The 19,557-nt window shown below is 40.4% G+C and overlaps 3 protein-coding genes and 1 long non-coding RNA gene across 7 annotated transcripts in view; 2 read left to right on the top strand and 2 right to left on the bottom strand.

Moving 5' to 3' along the window:
• Positions 1 to 19,557, bottom strand: part of ppef1 (protein phosphatase, EF-hand calcium binding domain 1) — a 36,846-nt gene that overhangs the window by 6,107 nt on the left and 11,182 nt on the right. The gene's annotated exons all lie outside the window — the stretch shown is intronic.
• LOC115580553 (uncharacterized) lies at positions 1,005 to 3,738 on the top strand. Its single transcript, XR_003983871.1, has 4 exons — positions 1,005 to 1,365; positions 1,462 to 1,873; positions 1,996 to 2,060; positions 2,214 to 3,738. It is a non-coding gene; the product is annotated as an uncharacterized LOC115580553 (long non-coding RNA).
• Positions 8,325 to 9,901, bottom strand: LOC115580552 (uncharacterized). Of its 2 annotated transcripts, none has more exons than XM_030415055.1 (3): positions 9,741 to 9,901; positions 9,448 to 9,521; positions 8,325 to 9,103 (listed from the first exon to the last, which is right to left on the bottom strand). In XM_030415055.1, the coding sequence occupies exons 1-3, from the start codon at positions 9,743 to 9,745 to the stop codon at positions 8,553 to 8,555; spliced, it is 630 nt and encodes a 209-aa protein (XP_030270915.1). In that variant the 5' UTR covers positions 9,746 to 9,901; the 3' UTR covers positions 8,325 to 8,552. The 2 variants fall into 2 exon arrangements, with proteins under 2 accessions (XP_030270915.1, XP_030270914.1); XM_030415054.1 differs by having other exon boundaries at positions 8,325 to 9,106.
• On the top strand, positions 11,374 to 18,671 carry LOC115580549 (uncharacterized). The gene is made up of 11 exons (XM_030415045.1): positions 11,374 to 11,452; positions 12,448 to 12,550; positions 12,976 to 13,441; positions 13,558 to 13,688; positions 13,923 to 14,151; positions 14,828 to 15,021; positions 15,117 to 15,218; positions 15,368 to 17,225; positions 17,351 to 17,422; positions 17,510 to 17,596; positions 17,719 to 18,671. Exons 2-11 carry the CDS (start codon positions 12,452 to 12,454, stop codon positions 17,937 to 17,939), a joined length of 3,459 nt encoding a protein of 1,152 aa, XP_030270905.1. The 5' UTR covers positions 11,374 to 11,452; positions 12,448 to 12,451; the 3' UTR covers positions 17,940 to 18,671.

Here is a 19,557-nt window from a genome sequence, read left to right on the forward strand (position 1 = left end):
CCTCCTGTTAATGTACCCTCTGACTGTTTTAATCATATCGATGCAGCTATAATGTGTAGTGATTAAGATGTTGACCCACCAAACATCCTGGAAAGTGACAAAGTTATGTTATTCGCTCTAAATTACATAATTACATAATTACATAATCAGCATCAGAAAACAGGACGCTGTCTGACTCTTTCACTTGCGGTGAGGGAGGCTGTTTTCTGGGGAAAGTTCACTGTAGTCTCGTCAGGAGGGCTGACTGTCGTGGTGATTTTTTTTTCAAGACAGTAACTACAACAACACAATAGTGGAAGGAGACAAACACTTGGGGAATTAACTCCTTTGGACCCTGTGTCCATTGGAATGGTCATGACATATTTCTGTCTTTAAACCAATAAATACTCTGTAATTGAATGATGTCAGCAATGCTCGTACTGATAGGATTCAGATTATCCAATCACAATCATGTCATGGCATTGAGCATGCTCAGAGAGAGTGACAGACATCAGACAAGACAAGCATGGCGAAACAACTGCAGAGAGGGAAGAGTAAGTGCCCATTTTCAATCCAAAATATACATTTTGGTTCATGCTGGCCAAAAAAATTGCTGTCAGTGTAATTTTAACTGTTACAAGTGATAATATTTGAAGTTATTTTAAACATCATCATTAATTTATAGGACTTTTTCAAAGTCTGACGTCCATTACAATGGACATCAGGAGTTGGGCAGGTTTAGCTAACACTCACATGTTTAGTGTCAGTATATAAATAAACAAAATACCTGTAAGCTTTTCATAGGTAAAGTATGGAGTCACAGTTTATTTTCTCATGATTATAACACTTTAAATATTTATTTTATTTTATAATTCTAGTCACTGTGTGTGTTTCCACCAGCTGCGGCTGCGCTGCGTTCTGGCCCTGTCACAGCTGCAGCTCTTCGAGCCTCTACAGCAGATACGCAGAGCTTTATTTTCAAAATATGTGTTTATGGAGGATCATATTTCCCTGCATTACACCTTGAAAACATCATAATGGGTAGAGGCAGGCCTGAAGTCAACAGGTCAGAGGTTTTCAGACATCATTTCACCCCGCTGACATCATGAACAAAAAATCACACCGTGTGACCTGTCGCATCCTTTTTATTTCCTACTACTCCTCTGGATGGAAATAGTTTTGTGGTTGTCTTTATAGACCTCCTGTTATATTGCGCGATTATGCGTGAATTCGAAAGATCTCCTGGGTCCTCGCCATTCCCTCTGTCCAGCAGAGCTGCACCACTGCACACCGCAAACGCAACCAGTGGGTGTTGATGGAAGGCGGAGCACGGAACGGACACGCAGAACAGTCGTTCCGCTACGCAAGCGCATCCAGTGGAATTCTGTCAGTATATGTATGATCTAAATGGAATGCCTAAGAGTTTAAGAGTAAGAATAAATAAGATGAGTTAAAATGTGATTGCTTTGTTATTATATTCAGGGAGGGAGAGTGGAGAGGTCATATACATGCCAGAAGAGCTTGATGTGGCAGATGAGCTTCAGATAGAAGAGACACACAGAGGAGGACAAAGGAGGGCAGGAGGAGATGACAGTAATGAAGTGTGTTGTCTGTGCGACTAAGAGAGGGCTACACCATCAGAGAAACCAGCCTAACAAAAGGTGGGAGTCAGCTTGAGGTGAAGCTAGTGCTTTTGTGGAAACACAACATGCATATATAGGCCTAGGACTTGGCAGTCGCCTGTTGGCCATTGGCTGGCACTAAGAGAACCACCTCTGTGGAGGTGACGATGGATGGAAGATATGACAGTGGATAGTGGGACAGTAGAGGAGATGGAAGATGAGGAAGAGGAGAAAAAAGATTCAGAAGTGCCAGGGATTTCACACCTCGGCTGGTAAGGTTGGGATGGGGAAGGCTCAGTCGCCTCCCCCTAACCCATGGATTTGTACAACCATTTTTAAACAGAAGGAATGCATATTTTCTTTGTGAAACCAACGTTATTGTTGTCATTGATAGCACGAACACAAGGTCTAAGATGTCTCGTGCCAATGGAGATGTGTTTGAACCAGGGGACATGTCAGGTGAGTCCAGCCGGAAATGGAGGGTAGTGTATAGTAGAATGTATATGAGGGAAGCAGGTGCCAGTTTCATACATGCTTCATAAAATCACATGAGACTGGCTTGTTTGCTGTTGGAAGGGAAGTTTTCTCACTTACAGTCTTGTCTCTCTGCAGGATGGTTGCCATGTGGAACATAAGAGGCATTGAGCTATTGTAGATTGTGGAATACGCGCAGCTGTTGGCTACATGTCACCATTTTGGTCCTTCAGGAGCATTTACAGAACAATCTGAACATTTGTCAAAGACCAGGATGTTAATTGTGAAGTATGTGGTTTTAAGTTTTCTTTTTAAATAGATGAGTTCCCCTTTGTTTAAAAGTGTGTCATATTCCTCATGTTTTCCCTTCCAATAAACCTCGTACTTTCCTACAGTCAAGAGGAAAAAAAAGCTTCAGGAGAGGGTACAGAGTCCCCTACCCTAACCCAAACCCAAGCTGCGCAGCACTCAGATGACAGCTCAGTCATAACACAACAGCAGAGTGACTGGAATGTCAGCCGTCTCTTACATGTACATCTGCAGCAGCTGAATTATTTATTATTAAAATTGTAACCTTAGCAAGGGGAAAGAACCCGTTGGAGAAGGCAGAAAAACAGAGGCAAAGCTAAGGATTGATAAACAGCTGGAAACATGGAAAACACGCACAGAAATGGGAAGTTTGGATGGCGAGTAGACGTCGGTACGTTACGGAGGGAAATGCCGACGGACCTACCAACCCTATTGAGATATTACGGCTGAGTACGACGGCGGAAGGAGCTTATTTCTTAAATTTCTGAAAACTACAGGATTCCTGAGAGTAAGTAATGTTTTGTAGTTTTTATACAAGTCAAGCCACAGTCAAGCTGAAATGTGTTCCTGCTATCTAGCCAGCTAGCAAGCTAGTTAAGCCAAGTCAGCATATGGTTTTGGTTTTCCTCTGAAGTGTCAATTAATGAATTCATCTGTTCTGACTTTTTTTTCTAAAGCACTTAAGGTGAGCCATGACACTGCAGAGATTCTCTCTCCCTTTTCCTGAAACCCACTTCATCAGAGCTGGTTGTTGATTAATTGATTAATCTATCATTTCAAAATCAGAGGAGGCAGCAGCTGCAGGCAAGACGGACATGGTTGTTCAGCCTCACAGCCTCATATTTGTACCTATGTCTTGTGTTTCGCTGTTGCGCTGTTAGTCTCTTCTTCAGTTCTTCTCTGTATTTAGTCTTTGTTCTCCCTGTACTCCTTGTCAGTTTTCCGGAAAGGAAATGTCAAACGAATCTGTGCAGATTCCTAATCTCTGTATATTTTATTTTCATTTAAGGTGAAGCCTGTCACTTTTTTTCATTCAAGGTGAAGTGCATCCTGGAAGAGTACAAGACATGGATGAAGAGGAGGGTGAAAATGAAGATTCAGCCTCCCTCCACACAAGCTCACTACTGAAAAACTGTAAATAAGTTTGTTTTATAATAAAGTGTCTACACCATGAGTACAAAAAAACGGCCCTATGACAGTCATTTTCCTGTTGTCACGGTCAGTGTTGCTGAAGCTTGATAGTAATTTGTCGCCAGCACAGAGTTTACAACAAACCTTCATATTCGTATCTTTAGCTGTCACAAGCTCAAAGTAATGACTGTACCTCCAGCTAGAAAACGTGCATCTATCTCCTCCCTCCTTTGTTGTTTGTGTTTGTGTCGCTGCGTGGTATGACACGTGAGTTGTCCTCATGCTGAAAATGTGACTTGTCGCCAGTGTTGGGAAGATTACTTTGGAAATGTAGTTGGTTACAATTACAAGTTACCCTGTTGAAAATGTAACAGTAGTGTAACTATTTCAATTACTTTCTCAAAGTAATGTAACTAATTACATTTGATTACATTTTGATTACTTTTCTTAATTTTGAATGAAATCTCTCAACTGCTAACCATTTTCACATTTTAAGACCTATAGTGTGATAAACCTTTCAGTTCAAAGGTTTAACCATATATTATGAGTCTGATCTTAGGCCTGTACTGCGATGGAGGCTCACTTCCTCACTAAATGGAGCGACAACGGGCTGATTTCAGCCAAGAGGAGCAGGTTGTTTTAATGGAGAGAGTATGAGCGATACAAAAAAGCCTGTAGCAACAGTGTTGCTGCAAATATGACAAGAGGAGGCTGATTTTAATTTCTGACAGCTCTACATTGAGCTGCTTTTAAATATGAAGCTTTAGAGCAACAACAACTGTTGTTTTAAACTGTGTTAAATATTATTTTCATATATTTCACTGATCGCAATTATAAAATGCCAGTGTGTGTTTTATTGAAAGCGAGGCTGGTGTGCGTATGAAAATAGATTACAGTGGGTTTTTTAGGTGCTGTAGCTACAAGCAAATCTCATGTTGTCTCTGTACAAAGACCTTTTTAAATGTGAGAAAACAGAGTAGACCTACTCAAGATTTGCGTTTTGGCAACACATAACAGGCGAAACAATTAATTTATTCATGGCCACATTAAGTTAAATTATCTGTCTTGCTGCGAGTGCACAACTTCTTTCAGTGGTGACTGACTGTATATAAAAGTAAATAGGCTATAGCCTAATAAATGACCTCCTGACGCGAGTCAGATCAACAGCTGAGCAGCGTATCCCCTCAGCTGAACATCTGTAGGCGGAGACGCTCAGAGAGAAAGTAAACAGCAGCGGATCAGCGCGATCTCTCCCTCCGTACAAATGCTCTGTTCTGATCCAGCTCCACTGGACTTTCAAAGTAAAGGTCACGCCAGCTGTAAATGAGTTAAATAGTGAAACAGCGGCGCTTTTATAGCCGATTTTATGATTAAACTCTGAACAGAACCTGGTCGGGACCAGGTTATGAGCTAAGCATAAGTTACCATGGTGATCTAGCCGGGTCAAAAGAGAGCCACCTTTGTAATACAGGGAAGCCTGGCTTCTGTCTGTATGAAGTGTTTTTTGTATTTCCAGCCCAGGAACATCTTGTACGCCGCCGACACTGTTGCTGCTGAGTCTGACTGCCGCCGTACGGTTTGTAGGTTGAGTCGAATGGCACATGACCAGAGAGAGCCAATCACAAGCGTCAGTTTTGGAAGGAGGATGTTGATATGAAAAAAACTAAAAACAAACATGAATCCAGGGGGCGAAAAACTATTTGATAAATCGGAGCTTTTGCGGCGATTTTTCAAATGTAACTTAAGTTGTAATCATTGAAATTTCCAAAAGCAACTGTAATTTAATTACATATTTTCTCCCAGTAATGTAACGGATTACAATTACGTACATTTTGTAATTAAATTACGTAACGTCGTTAGATGTAATTCGTTACTCCCCAACACTGCTTGTCGCGTACGTGACATCACTCCCCGAGATGCAAGAAGAAAGCAAAAATACCAAGGACAATGACAAAAATAATAGTAACGCTTAGTGATTTGAATACGTAACTTTAATATGATTACTGGTTTGGAAATATAAACACGTCTAATAATATAGATTACTTGTTACTGAAAAAAGTGGTCAGATTAGAGTAACGCGTTACGCGAGTACACAATATGCAGTACACACAACAACAAAAACACTTATCGTAATCATAGAGAGGCAAAAATTTCTCTGCCTCTGCCTCTTCCTCCTTGGGCTTTGGGTAGGGGGCATGGCCCTGGTGGGGGGGTCTGGCTGACACCTGAGGTTGCAGAGGTTGCTGGGGTGGCCTGATGCAACAAGCTGTAGTTCTGGAGACGCAGTGCATTCTACAAAATAAACTGTAACATTTAGTGTCGACTATCCTGCTGTTCAACCATCTTCTGATCTCCGTCGTGTAACACTGAAGTGGTGATGGAGGGGCGAGGATTACTCTTGGCTTGTTGTCCACTCAGAGCAGTGGGACATATAACACTGACGTCCAAAGAGTTGCTGACATGTTACTCTTTCGCTGATTTGTAGCTCTTCTTTATCATTAAACTTTTCTTTTTTCAATTCTGTGTCTCTAACTGTGCTTGTGATGTGTTTCGTTATGTTCCATGATCTGTAGCTGCTGCTGCCGGTGGACTCATCGGGCAGCTGCTGCTGCTGCGCTGATACCTTTTGCAGCAGCATGCCTTTCCTGCAAACTCCTTTTAGATTACGTTGGGTTACGCCTCTCCCGAAGGTGAAGGAAAGTGCATTCTCTCTCCATCCTGTCAGACAACCAGTAAACTATATAGTTTTGTTTAGTTGAGCCTGGTTGCGCAAATGATCTAAACTGGAGACGACATGGAGGAATAAGACACAATGGAGCGTCAGAGAAAACAAACAATGGCACAGTCTCTTTTTCACCCATGCTCACAAATACAAACACACACACGCACAAGTCACCAAAAACACTGAAAAGCCAAAAAAAACGGTCTGTCTGAATGTCACACCTACATTGTTTGGCAGTTAAAAGGCTACATTTACGTATCGTATTACGTATTTAAGTTTGCGTAGATTACGTAGTTCTGTTCCCAATAGGGTTGACTTTCTCTTTTTTCTCTCAAGAACTGACCTGCCTCACTCCTAAAGCATCAATATTACTATCTTAAAAACAGGAGCATTGATAGATCTTGTTTTTATTCATCTATCACTGTGTATTAGTGATGTTTCTGTCAGTCCTACCAGTACAAGTGGGGACCTCTTAATAAAATGCTACTTGTGTTTACGTGCTCTAGACTATACACTAAATGCGGACCGGGCCCTTCATCAAGCATATGTGCTTTTTGTTTTGAATAACTCAAATAATGACTATATTTCCAGCTAGAAAACACGCATCTCTCTCCCCCCTCCATTTTTGTGTTGCTGCGTGGTGTACACGTGATGGGGCGTTCAGACCGAACGCAACAGACGCGAATACAATCGCTTCAGACGCTTCATTCACGCTGCTTGATCATTTTGGACTATTCGCTTCATTCACGCCGCTTGATCATTTTGGACTATTCACTTAATTCACGTCATTCGCGCTTGCCTGCTCATTTTTTAACCGATATTTCTCAACCCGCTCTCTTTCCACATCTATCATGACTGATATCACCACCGTTGCTGCACTGTACCTGCTGTACAAGTCCCAGAAACGCCGGAAAACCACCCGCCGTCGTGTCTGGATTCATGAAGTCCTCCGGAGATGTACGGAGCTGGGGGAATTTCACTGTCTCCCCCAGGAGCTCCGTCTGGATGACGACCGGTTCCAGCGGTACCTCAGGCTGACTGGAGCCCAGTTCGAGGACCTGTTAGCTCGGGTCGCGTACGTGAAGTGACGTCGTCGGCTTGAACTCGTCGCTGATTGGATGTTGCAGCGCGATGCCGCCTTAAAAGTTGGATATTTTCAACTTTATTCGCGTCGCTCCAGACGCTTCATTCGCGCCGCGCCAGACGCTCCAGACGCCGGAATCGCATGTCATCGTGCATTGATTTTCAATGTAGAGTTGCCGCTCCATTCGCGTCTATCGCGTTCGGTCTGAACGCCCCTTGAGTTATCCTCATGGTTAAAACGTGACTTGAAACGTACGTGACATCACTCCCCAAGACGCAAGAAGAAAGCAGAAATACATATTTTTACTAAGGAAAATGACAAAAATAATTGTAGTGACTTGAATAAATAACTTTAATATGATTACTGATTTGGAAATATTAATTTAAAAAAAGATTAGAGTAGCGTAACGCGTTGCAGCTTTTAGTGCTTGAACTATACTGTAACAGTGCTGTCATGTGTTATCCTATCCATATCTGGGAATGCTGTGCAGGTTAATTAAACTGTGATTACTTGTAGAGAACATTTGCCAATAGTATATATTTGACTAAAAGCTTCTTCCGCGGGCTGGAAGAGGTGGGCAGCACCGTGGGCGGCGCATGCAGTAGCGCATTAGCATTTAAAGGGAAAGGCACTGAAACCGGCCAACTGGAGCAGTGCTGTGAAACTGGTGTTTCAAGAACTCTGCTGTGCTCAAGCCTTCAGCTTTTTTCGACCAAAGCATGTTACTAACATTCCATTTAGACATCAAGGAACCATGTCAAGATGCAGAAATGACCATAATATGGGGCCTTTAAAGTTGTAAGGACCTTTAAAAAGGTTTTTCTTTTGCTTTAACTTAATCATTGATTATTAATCCAACATTTGAAGTGTGCCTTCCACTTTATACAAAGTCTATGTTCCAGTCTTGTGATGCTGAATTATTAGACATAGGCCAGATATCACCAGTCTTGGTGTTTTTTTGATTGCAGGTTGTGTTGAATGTAACAATAAAAACTGCATGAGCTCTTATAAAGGAAAACACATTTTATTTTTCAAAATATCCAAAGTTGACAAGACATCATCATCAATGCCAATCCTCTTTCCCCAATTACATTTGTTCATTGTAAAATACACTTGGAAAAATGTAACGTGAAGCACAATGCCACAATGTCAGCTAGGCATAGGACACAACAGTGTTTCCTTTTATTTGGCATCTAAAATTGTGGTCAAAGCCCTTAATCCAGCATCAACTTTACAGGACGTGGTCTTGAAGGACCTTCACAATGTCACTTAAGAATAGATCATTTCCCTTCGGGGACAAATGAACATTGTCACGTAAATATAGCCCAAGCTTGTCAAACAGTATGTTTGGGTGATGAACTATACTCCCATTAACACACAGCATAAAGGTAGCCATCACGCTGTTCACAAACTTCCTTGCCTTTTCCATTTTCCCTGGGGGGGCATACCGCCAGTGGCGCCTCTGGTTGATGGAAGACAGAATAATCTTCATCTTGGGAAAATGTTTGTGGAGGTCATGCAGGTTAGCCTTCATTGCATCGAGAAGCAGCACACTTTTGACACGTCCAAGGTCATTGCCCCCACAGTGAATCACCAGCACATCTGGTGCAGTTCTTCTTTTAAGGCACTGGTGGAAGAAGGGAAGGAGGTCATGCCAACACATGCCTCCCTTGCCAAACCACTGGACATGGGCAGACACACCAAGATTGGTCCCCATGCTCTCCCGTGCTCGCTGTTCCCCACGTCGGACATAACTGTCACCCACAATCCATACTCTGCATCCTGCTGATAGAAGAGAAAAGTACCACATTAATAAGAAAATCAGATATTGCTATTTTTTTTTTACTGAAAACATCTGTTCTCTATTGCTCCTTCTCTCTTAACATGATCATCTATTATAATGACATAAGTTATTTGTTCAAAGCCCAAGTTCATTACACTTAATTACACTACTTTATACTGGATAGTAATTTACAGCAAATAATGTTTTCAAATTACCACAGTAACCATTTGTTTGTTCTATAGTACACTAGCTACAACCTTAACTAAAACTTAAAAACCTCTCTCGGGATTCTGGCATTCCACAACAAGACATACTCAAAAAAAAATAATGTGTGTTTACATACCTTTCTCTTGGAGTGGGAATTTACGGACTTCTTGTTGTTTTGGATGAACAAAGCGAACTACTGACTTGACTTTTCTGAAAGAAACAGAGAGTGGGTAGCATGTTAGCAAGGGAAAAACTATAATAGCAGCACTTGAAGAATAACTGGAGACCAAGAGTTCATGATATTTAAGACAACAGATATTTTGAATTGTATACATTAGAAAGTGTAACTTTGGACATTTAATTAGTATGGATATACTAAACATAAATATTTCTTATGAAGAGAAAAAGCATTGGTCATATGTAACTTACCTCATCTTGTTGGAAAGTTTTGCTGTCTCAAAAACTGCGATGTGAAACACTTCCAGTTGGCACCAAATACCACAACTACTGTGAAGAACACAGACTATTAAGAGAATCCAGAGCAGATACCTGGTCAGTGATTGGTTCCTTAGGTTAGGGGATGTTAATGTGTGCTGACACAGTCATGCAAATTATTCTGACCGGACATCTGGACAGGGATTGGTTCCCTTGGTTAGGGGATGTTAATGTGTGCTGACACAGTCATGCAAATTATTCTGACCGGACATCTGGACAGGGATCAGAATCAGAGTCAGAATCAGAAAAACTTTATTGTCCCCTGCTAAAAGCAGTGGAAATTTGTCTTTGACGTGTTCACAGATGTGCAGTTAACATAAAAACAGCAACACAATAAATAAAATAAAATAAATACAGTGCATACATACAATACAGAATGAGGACATTAATATGGTCACCTTTGTTATCAAAACAAGGTCATGTAAGTTCAAGTGGAGAAGAGAAGCATCTCTTCCTAGACCTTTAAGTGTTCACCTCATAGAAATGTAAATGTAGCACATTCCACAGACAACACCACTCGGCCTTCATTCAGATGCCAAATGAGAGCTATATGGCCCTTTATATGAGACAAAGAGACTGCAGGTCCATATCAACGGCAGACAGGTGTAGAGTACAAATAATCACCTGTACAGGAAGACAGTGGGAAGGACTGCTTTTCTAAAAAAATGGACCAGACGGCCATTCCTAGCTTCTAACACAGCTGAACACACTGAACAGATTTGTTCAACAACTTGTCTTGGTCTCCCCAAACATCCCACGTTGGGGCCAGTGTGTTCCTGCCTTAAAACAGAGAAGATGATCCCCAGTTGGATGGTACAGATTGATTCAAATCCCCTCTTTGCTTGGAAGAAGTGAGACTGGGCACTAAATGTCATGCAACAAAGGGCCAGAGGTCTGACTTCGACCTGGGCCGCTGCAGTGGGCCTCTGTCCTGGGGAGTCATCATCTTTTCTTCTTGCTTCAGCTGCTCTCTCACTCCAGAATTCCACTGGTTACATGAGCTAAATTATCCCCTGTTCTCTGATAATCTTATTAATCTTGATTTGACATTCCTTGCCAGTATTTCTACTTGTAGACAATGGAAGATCCTCAAAAGGTTCAGTGATCCCTCCCAATGTATTAACTGTCAGCCATTAAAACATGCGCCCTTTTCTGAACAAAAACAGGGAATTACCTCACAATCTACTTCATAATCATGTGTTATTTAATATGTTTTTTCCCTCTCATAGTAGGAGATACACTGTAAGGCAATTCACTTAATCTAAGAGAGTGACATGTGACTTCAAGTTGAGAGTTGGACAAAAGATGCTTGGGGTCCACTTGAACTACAAGACCTTGATTCGATAACAAAGGTGAATATTTGCATCGTAGTCCTAACCAAGGGAACCAATCCCTGTCCAGATGTCCGGTCAGAGTCATTTACATCCCCTAACCAAGGGAACCAATCCCTGTCCAGATATCTGCTCAGGATTCTGTATATATTCTGGGCTTTTTTTCACAGAAAGTTTTCCAGCCTTTGGTACTTTTTGTCAGTGTTTAACACTGTGGTATTTTTGGACGACGACTACAGACTTTGAGAAATTCTTCTTTCTCTTCGAACATTCTTCTATTTTTGCCTTCTACCAGCTTCACCGCTAAAGTGATAGGTAAGTTCAACATTTTTACATATACCCCTTGAATGGATGAATCTGTTGAGTCTGTTACTATCAATATGCTTTAGAGTAGATGCAGTAGAGTCAAAGGTTTTTTTTTCTCCACTAGTCAAAATACCTCCATTTTAGCATTTCTGTTAAATGTAATTGTATAAATTTCATTATGACTTCATTTCATGGATTTTCATGAAAATAATCATGTTGAAACATATGTAGAATTCATGAGACCTTGCAAAATCCTAGAGCTGTCTCAAAATGCTTTTTTGAATAATGAATTGTTTAGGCCCCAGACCAAAATTACGCATTTAGTGATTCTTTGTTTATATGATGAAATCCTTGTGGGTTCCTGGATTGGTTGCCTCAGTGAGTAGTAGGGGGGCTACTGGGGGTGGGGGAGCTGGAATCAAACCTGGTGAAAAACTGGTTGAACTTGTTTGCTTAATGTTCATTTGCCTCAGCCGCTCCTCCCCCTTTCCTGGATTGGATCGAAATTTGTCCTGATCAAGACACCCTGTGGAAACTTGGCCACATGTTTTCATTTCAATAGCTGTTGCTGAATGGTAACATTCATTTAAATTAACAAGCATCACAGCTTTATGGTTTTGCAAGGTCCCACTGATTGGTATATTGATCTTCTGATGGTGAGGTCCCTTTAGCTGTGCCTGGCTGTGTTTTGGAAACTGATTTAGTTTCTGTCAAGTGTTTTAGAGTTGGATGTACTGCCCTATTATAAACCTTTATTCTAGCCATAGTAAGTGTACTTAAAGTACTTAAAGACCAATGAAGTCCTGATTGTCATTGTCAATTGTTGCCTGACTTCAACTCCACTGAACATTATAATTTTGGCAATAGCAAAGCTACTACTGCTTTCATGAAGTCACTATGGCTTTCATGCTTGTCATCAAATTACATAAAGCAGCCAATTTAAATATACTTGTTATTGGTGAAGACAATGCATCATGTATAATATCATCTTAATTACTCCACAGAAAAATGACATCCAGAAGGGTCCAACCTGAAAAGGAAGCCTTGCACTTCATTGCTGCTGGCAAAGATGACTATGACTATGGAGACCCTAACTGTCCGTGGCATGTATGTATATATCTATTTCTATTTACACATTTTGCTTCTTTGACACACACAATTTCGTCATTTCACTAAGTTGTAAGGACTCTCATCCATAGCAATATTGTGGATATGATTTGATTAGAAACTGGTTTAAATTCTTGTTAGGCTCATTTTCGAAAACCCGAAACTTCGGCTTGCCAATTACATTGTGCAGTATAAAATATTCATTAAGTGTGAGAAAAATTGTAAGGTATCTTAATTGACTGTCCCTGACGTGAGCAATAACAAAGAAAGAAAATGGATTATAGACCTCACAGTAACCAATCTCTTCTTCTTCAATACTTCAACTATATTCACTGAAGATACTCTTTAGTCATTTTTCTAGATATATTGTGTATTGTTTCACCCTCATAATGCCATAATCTTATTGGGTTTTCTCTATTTTCAAGGAATCTCGATGGAGGACTTCATTGGAAAATCTTCACTCAATGTCTGACGTGATGAAAATTGATGATGTCGTTTTCAACACCAAAATGAAGATTGCAAATGGACGCAATGCTGCAGAAATATTCCCAGGACTCCTGCACAACCGCCCTGTGGCAGTGAAACGAGTTCCCAAACACATGTCCAAAAAAGAACTGGAGATGGCTCATTTTCTGTGTTCAAAAAATTTACAAGTGGAACATCTGTTGCAACCCATTTCTGTGTTGGAAGATGCTTACTTTGCCTATTTTGTCTCCCCTCTCTGTGAATACAACCTAGGTGAACTGATTGAAAAGAAGAATCTTCCCGAGAGACAAAACCTTACCAAGAAGCGAAGACAAGAAATCTGCCAGGAGTTATTGTTGGGGCTTGAGGAACTCCACTCCAACGGGATTTTGCACAGACACCTGAAGCCTGAAAATATTTTGTTTGGTAAAAGTTTATAGATGAAATTAACCTGTATTATGCATTTTGGTCATGTTTGGTTGTGATTTTGTAGATGACCTTTAATGGGCATATGAATAAGGAGTATTTTTGCTCTTCCACAGACGTCAACAACAAACTGTATCTCACAGACTGTGGAGCAAGCAGAATAAATGATCTTGCACAGGCCACTTGGTCCAGTTACGAGGATGTTGGAGGCCCACAATACACATACAAGAAGGAATCAGATATCCAAGTGAGTTGAGCTTGAAAATGTTCATTTAAATGTAATTAATGATGCTATTTTGATCCATGACCACTAAGATTGGATTTCTCAAATGTAATAATATAAATATACCATTTCAAGTTGTCCTGCTAAGTCATTCTCATTCTCTACAGTTTGACTAGGTAAATGCAAGTAGTTTAATGTGAAGAGCGATTTTGGTGACTCCTAGTTGACATTATTTCAATTTCTCCCATTACATTTTAGGTAGCAGGGTGCTTGGTGCATTACATCCTGACTGATGGGCAACATCCCTATCAAACCAGAAGACCCTACTCCAGTGATCCACTTGGGCTGGCTCAAAATGTCAAAACAGGCAACTTCACTCTTCATTTTGAAAAAAAATGGATGAGCCTGAAGGATATTATTAACAGAATGCTGAATCGCTCATTTGAAAAACGTCCAACCATTGCGGAATGCCTTCAGGTTTTCACATGTGAGTGCCAAGACTAACACTCTCTTCACCTTAAATATTCTATATTCTTTATTTGAGGTTCATTCCATGCCAGCTCACTGAGAATTCCGAACCCCTCCTTGTTCATGTCATGAAGGGGTGGGGGGTGTGACCGGTTTTGTGGTGGCTGCCAGCAGAGGGTTGAGGGTTAGTGACGAGGGATATGGTGTCTACTGCGGGGGTTGGTGTGGGACTGTGGGAGCTGTGTGGGTTTTGTCCTGGAGGTGTCGCTCAGAGTAGCAGCAGGGGGGCTGGGGGAGGTGCTCCTCCTCCTCTCCTCTGGAAGCCATTTATCTCTCTCATCCCACTCCACATGTCCCTGGTATTGTTGTTCTCCAGTTTGTATTCAAACTATGTAATAAATATAAATAAATATATATAGAATACACATACAACAATCACAAAAATGCGTGGGCCAAACCTAAAAAAATCATTACTTAAAAAGTATTTGGATTGCAGCTATAGTATTTAAAGAGGTCCACTGAATTTAAGATACATTTTTACATATGTTTTTCAAGAACTTTCATGACATGAACTGGGATGGCCAAGGTGAGCTGGTATGGCATGACCCGTGTGTGTATGATTCTGTTTATAAGAAAAACGATATCCTTAGAACACTCCACTGGAAACAATGAACCCTATTTTAATGTATTTACAGGTTTCACACAACAGTCCGGTTACAGGGGAACCACAACCAACACCGGCAGCGTGAATATAAATGAAGTGAGTACATACATGACCACTGAGAAGTTTACCCTGTCCCTGGAAATGTCAGATGAAGAGGAACAGGAACAACAAGCAGAAGCAGAAAAGTCTTCTGACACTGAAGAGGAATTATCTGTGCGTGAAATAGTAAGGAAGGAAGAGAATTGTGAAACAAATTCCTAAAAATTAGATATAATAAATGTATGAAAATGATGTGTGGCTATGAATTTCTTTCATTTCAGATCACAGAGCAACGGTTGGAAATGATGAATAAAGAGCAGGAACGACAAGCAGAAGCAGACACTTCTTCCACCCCAACAGATGAATTACTTGTGTGTGAAATGGTAATAAGGGCTTTTAATTACATAAACACAAATGGGTAAAATGTATAAGATAATTGTATGCAGAAACAAAGTGCTGTTATGAATTTCATATAATATTATATTTTGTATTATATGCAAATGAAAAAGTAACTCATGTTTCTTTACTTTAGGACACGGAGCAACAAGTTCCCCTTTCCCCAGAAATGTCAGATGACGATAAACAACAAGCTGAAGAGGAAACAGCAGAAAAGGAAGTAATTCGAGGACCACCTTCAAAAACCCCAACGCCGATGGATCAAAATACCCATGACCTTCAACAAAATAGTATCCATGTGAAAACTTCGTCAAACAGTCGACATCAGCGGATCTATGACAAGAAAAATGTCTGCCTGTACTGTCAGCGGCCATATGCAAAAATTACAAGACATCTAAAACAGAAGCATCCGGATAAACCTGAAGTGGCAAAGGCACTTGCACACAGGCAAGGTTCAGCCATGCGCAATCTTCTTTTGAGCAAAATGAGGAACCTTGGAAACTACAACCACAACTATTCAGTCATGGAATCTGGGAAAGGACAAATTGTACCTAAAAGGCAAGCAACCTGTAAATCAACAGCAACAGACTACCTGCCTTGCAAGTTTTGCTTTGCTATGTACCTCAAAACAGACCTCTGGAGACACCTAAAGCGGTGCAAACTACAAGTAAAAGAGGATGGTCCAGTGAATAGACGACTCCAGACATCCTGTTCCCTGATGTTGCCCATGGATGCTTCAGTTTCCAGTGGATTTAAAAAAGTCCTTGAGCAGATGGCATACGACACAGTAACCCAAGTGGTGAAATCTGACACTCTGATTCTTTCACTAGGAGAGAGAATGTTCGCCAAAAATGGAGAAAATGTGAGACAATGGTCAGACATCAGAAACAAGATGAGGGAACTTGCAAGACTTCTTGTGGCAGCAAGACAGATTGATGAAGACATTGTCTTTTTGAAGGACTTGATCAGCCCAGTAAAGTTTAACACAGTGCTTGAGGCTGTGAAGAAAATGACTGGGTTTGATGACTCAACACGCCGGTTTTCAGTTCCTTCAACTGCACTTAAATTGCGATATTCCCTTGTGACTGTGACATCGATTTTACAAGGACAGGCTCTGCGTCAACAGGATAATGACTTAAAGACAAGAGCAGAGGAATTCCAAAAACTGATTACGATGGAATGGTCGACACATGTGTCATTCAGTGCAATGAAAACCCTGGAGCAGAAAAAATGGAACCAACCCCAAACACTGCCTCAGGCAAAAGACATTACGATGCTCCAAGCTCACCTGAACAAGCAAGAAGAGCTCCACAAAAACGATCTGATTCACCATCAAACAAAAACTGCATGGGGTGAGCTAGCTCAGGTCACACTGACACAGCTGATTCTGTTTAATCGTCGTCGTGCAGGAGAAGTTTCGAGGATGGAGGTCAAAACATACATGCAGAGAAACAAAGGGAGTATGCAAGATGAAGTTCTGGCCAGCCTGTCAAAGGTAGAAAGATCCTTATGCAAGATACTCACCAGGGTAGAAATACGAGGGAAGAGGGGCCGCAAGGTACCTGTGCTCTTCCCAAACAATATTAAAATGTCAGTTGACCTCCTGATAAAAAACAGGGAAGCAGTTGGGATTTCCCCAAGCAATCCCTACATTTTTGCCCGCCTAAATTATGGATCTTGTGAAAACATTCGTGGAACTGACACACTGAGGCGATATGCAAAAGAATGTGGGGCCGGGCATCCAGAAAACCTATCCTCAACGAAATTAAGGAAGCATATTGCCACAGTTTCACAGATCCTTAATCTTCCACTTGACCAACAGGAACAGCTTGCAGGTTTCATGGGACACGATATCGAGGTCCATAAGAGTTTTTACAGACTCCCTGAAGAAACACTGCAAACAGCTAAAGTGAGCAAACTTCTTCTTGCTCTACAAAGTGGACTGGGAGAATTTAAAGGAAAGTCCCTGGAAGACATCATTCCAAACATCAGCTGTAAGTAAAGGATATTAAGAACATCTGTTTTTTATTGTTTTGTTAAAGAAATCAAAGACAGTATACTTAGAAAAAAAACAAACAACTTGTACTGTGTAATATAAGCTTTAAATATTTTGTTGCAGCTGAAGAGGAGGACAGCGACACGGATGCAGAAGATGTCCTGCCTGAGCAGACAGCAACCTCAAGTCAAAAAGGTAAGGTTATGCACAACATGTAGTACCCAGGTAAAGAAAAATGTGTTTACTAAACGCAGCGTGACTTTCAATTATTCATGGTTTCAGGAAACTCGGCGCATGGAGGCTCTGAAGAGGCTGCTACCTCTAGAAGGTCATCAGGGGAAGTTGAGAAATCACCAACAAGTCAAAGCGGTACGTTATTCCATTGGTTTGAAAGATTATCTTTATGAAACATGATGACTTTCGTTGATGATAATTGATGGTGGCATTTTCATTCATCCATTTATTCACATTATTTCTTCATTTATTTTCAGGGAAATCCAGAAGGCATTGGTCAACGATGGAAAGAAAACTTATTGAACGCTACTTCAAAGGCTACCTGATGGAAATGAAGACCCCAGGAAAAGAGGAATGTCAGCGATTCCTAAAAGAACACCAGACTCTAAGGGATAACGGGAGAGACTGGAAGGCAGTGAAATACTTTGTGCACAACAAAATAACAGCTATCAAGCGAAAGTTGAACCAACAGTATTAAGATCATTAACACTGAGCACCAGTATCTTGAGAGCTTGCATACTAGATTATCAGTGTTATGTGCCTGAATACTGGGAGCTCGCATTCTGGATTATCAGTGTTATGTGCTTGAATACTGGGAGCTCGCATTCCGAATAATCAGTTTTATGTGCCTGAATACTGGGAGCTCGCATTACGGAGCATCAGTGTAAGGGTCATAACATTGTTTTTTCACTTGAACGGAGCATCAGTGTAAGGGTCATAACATTGGTTTTTCATGTAAACGGAGCGTCAGTGTGAGGGTCAAAACATTGTTTTTCTAGTGAATGTGGCATCAGTGTGAGGATCAAAATATTGTTTTGTCATGTGAACAGAGCATCAGTGCATCATAACATTTAATAGCAATAACATCTGTAGTCATTTAAATAGCACTCTGTCATAACATTGAAACGATTGTTTTTTTATTATATCTAGACTTATTTATTAACTCCAGTTGTTTATATAAACATTGATATACTTGAACTTTGCTCCACACCAAAAAGAACTCATCACTGAGGGTGGAAAGACTGTACTACCGCGGGGGGAGCTCTTATAGTGAGTTTATGAGATTTTCCACATGATAATCTGTCTCTGTAGTTTATTGTGTGGAAAGCCATTTCCATCGTTAGGAGTACAGCAAAAGCAAGAGAGAAACTCTCAGTTTAGGAGTGTGTGTGGATTTAAAAGCACTTTAAATAAACTTTGGCTTAACACAGCTCTGTATTGTCTCTGTGTTTTTTGTTATCTGTAGTTAGAATTATCTGAACATTGTATAATATGAACATTGTTGGGCACTGAAAACACTGTAGAAATATACAGAAAAACAGACAGCCACAGGATAAGTGTCATTCAATACCATCCAACAGGGGACTTGTGCCATTATGTACAGGCAGAGAAAGGGACTAATGCAACTCTACACAGTGGACAAACTTAACTCTTTTACAGCTTTTCTGACAAAAAGCAACATATAAAGACCTATTAGACAGTATCAGTGAGAACCCTGATGTAGTATTGTTATGTGCATTCACATTTATCAATCCCATTATGATACTGCTCGGCTTGGCCACCCTCAAATATACATTCTACATTTGCCAAACAAAAATATATAACTTAATGTGACAGTATTTCGTATTCAAGTATTCAAATTAATCATTTTAAATTGATCCCAATTATTTTTCCTCTAAATTACTTAATACTCTCCTGCCTTTTTGGTGGCTATTTATTTCAGTAGTTTTTTGCTTAAAACTTAAGACATCCACGAAAGCTGAACCTCAATCTTTTTTGATAATAAGCTTACTAACAAACCTATTTAGCTTTATGAAAAAAACTTCTCATAATTGTTGTTGAAGTTACTATTTTCTTGTACCAAAAAAGAAAACAAAATGATCTTACTGCTAATTTATTTTTTGTGATTTTATTCTGGTTTTCCAGTTTCTTCCTTTTTTTTTTTATTGTTAAAAAATCAATATTATTGTTCTGCTCTGTGGGTACCTTTTAATTTTAATGCAGTGTAGTTGCTTACTCTATTTTGTTGTATCTTATAAGAGACTGGTTTCTCCAGTCCCCTCTGCAGTCTGAACGACCCGCTGACGATGCAGGCC

The sequence above is a fragment of the Sparus aurata genome, chromosome 4 (assembly GCF_900880675.1).
Source record: "Sparus aurata chromosome 4, fSpaAur1.1, whole genome shotgun sequence".
NCBI classification, from domain to species: domain Eukaryota; kingdom Metazoa; phylum Chordata; class Actinopteri; order Spariformes; family Sparidae; genus Sparus; species Sparus aurata.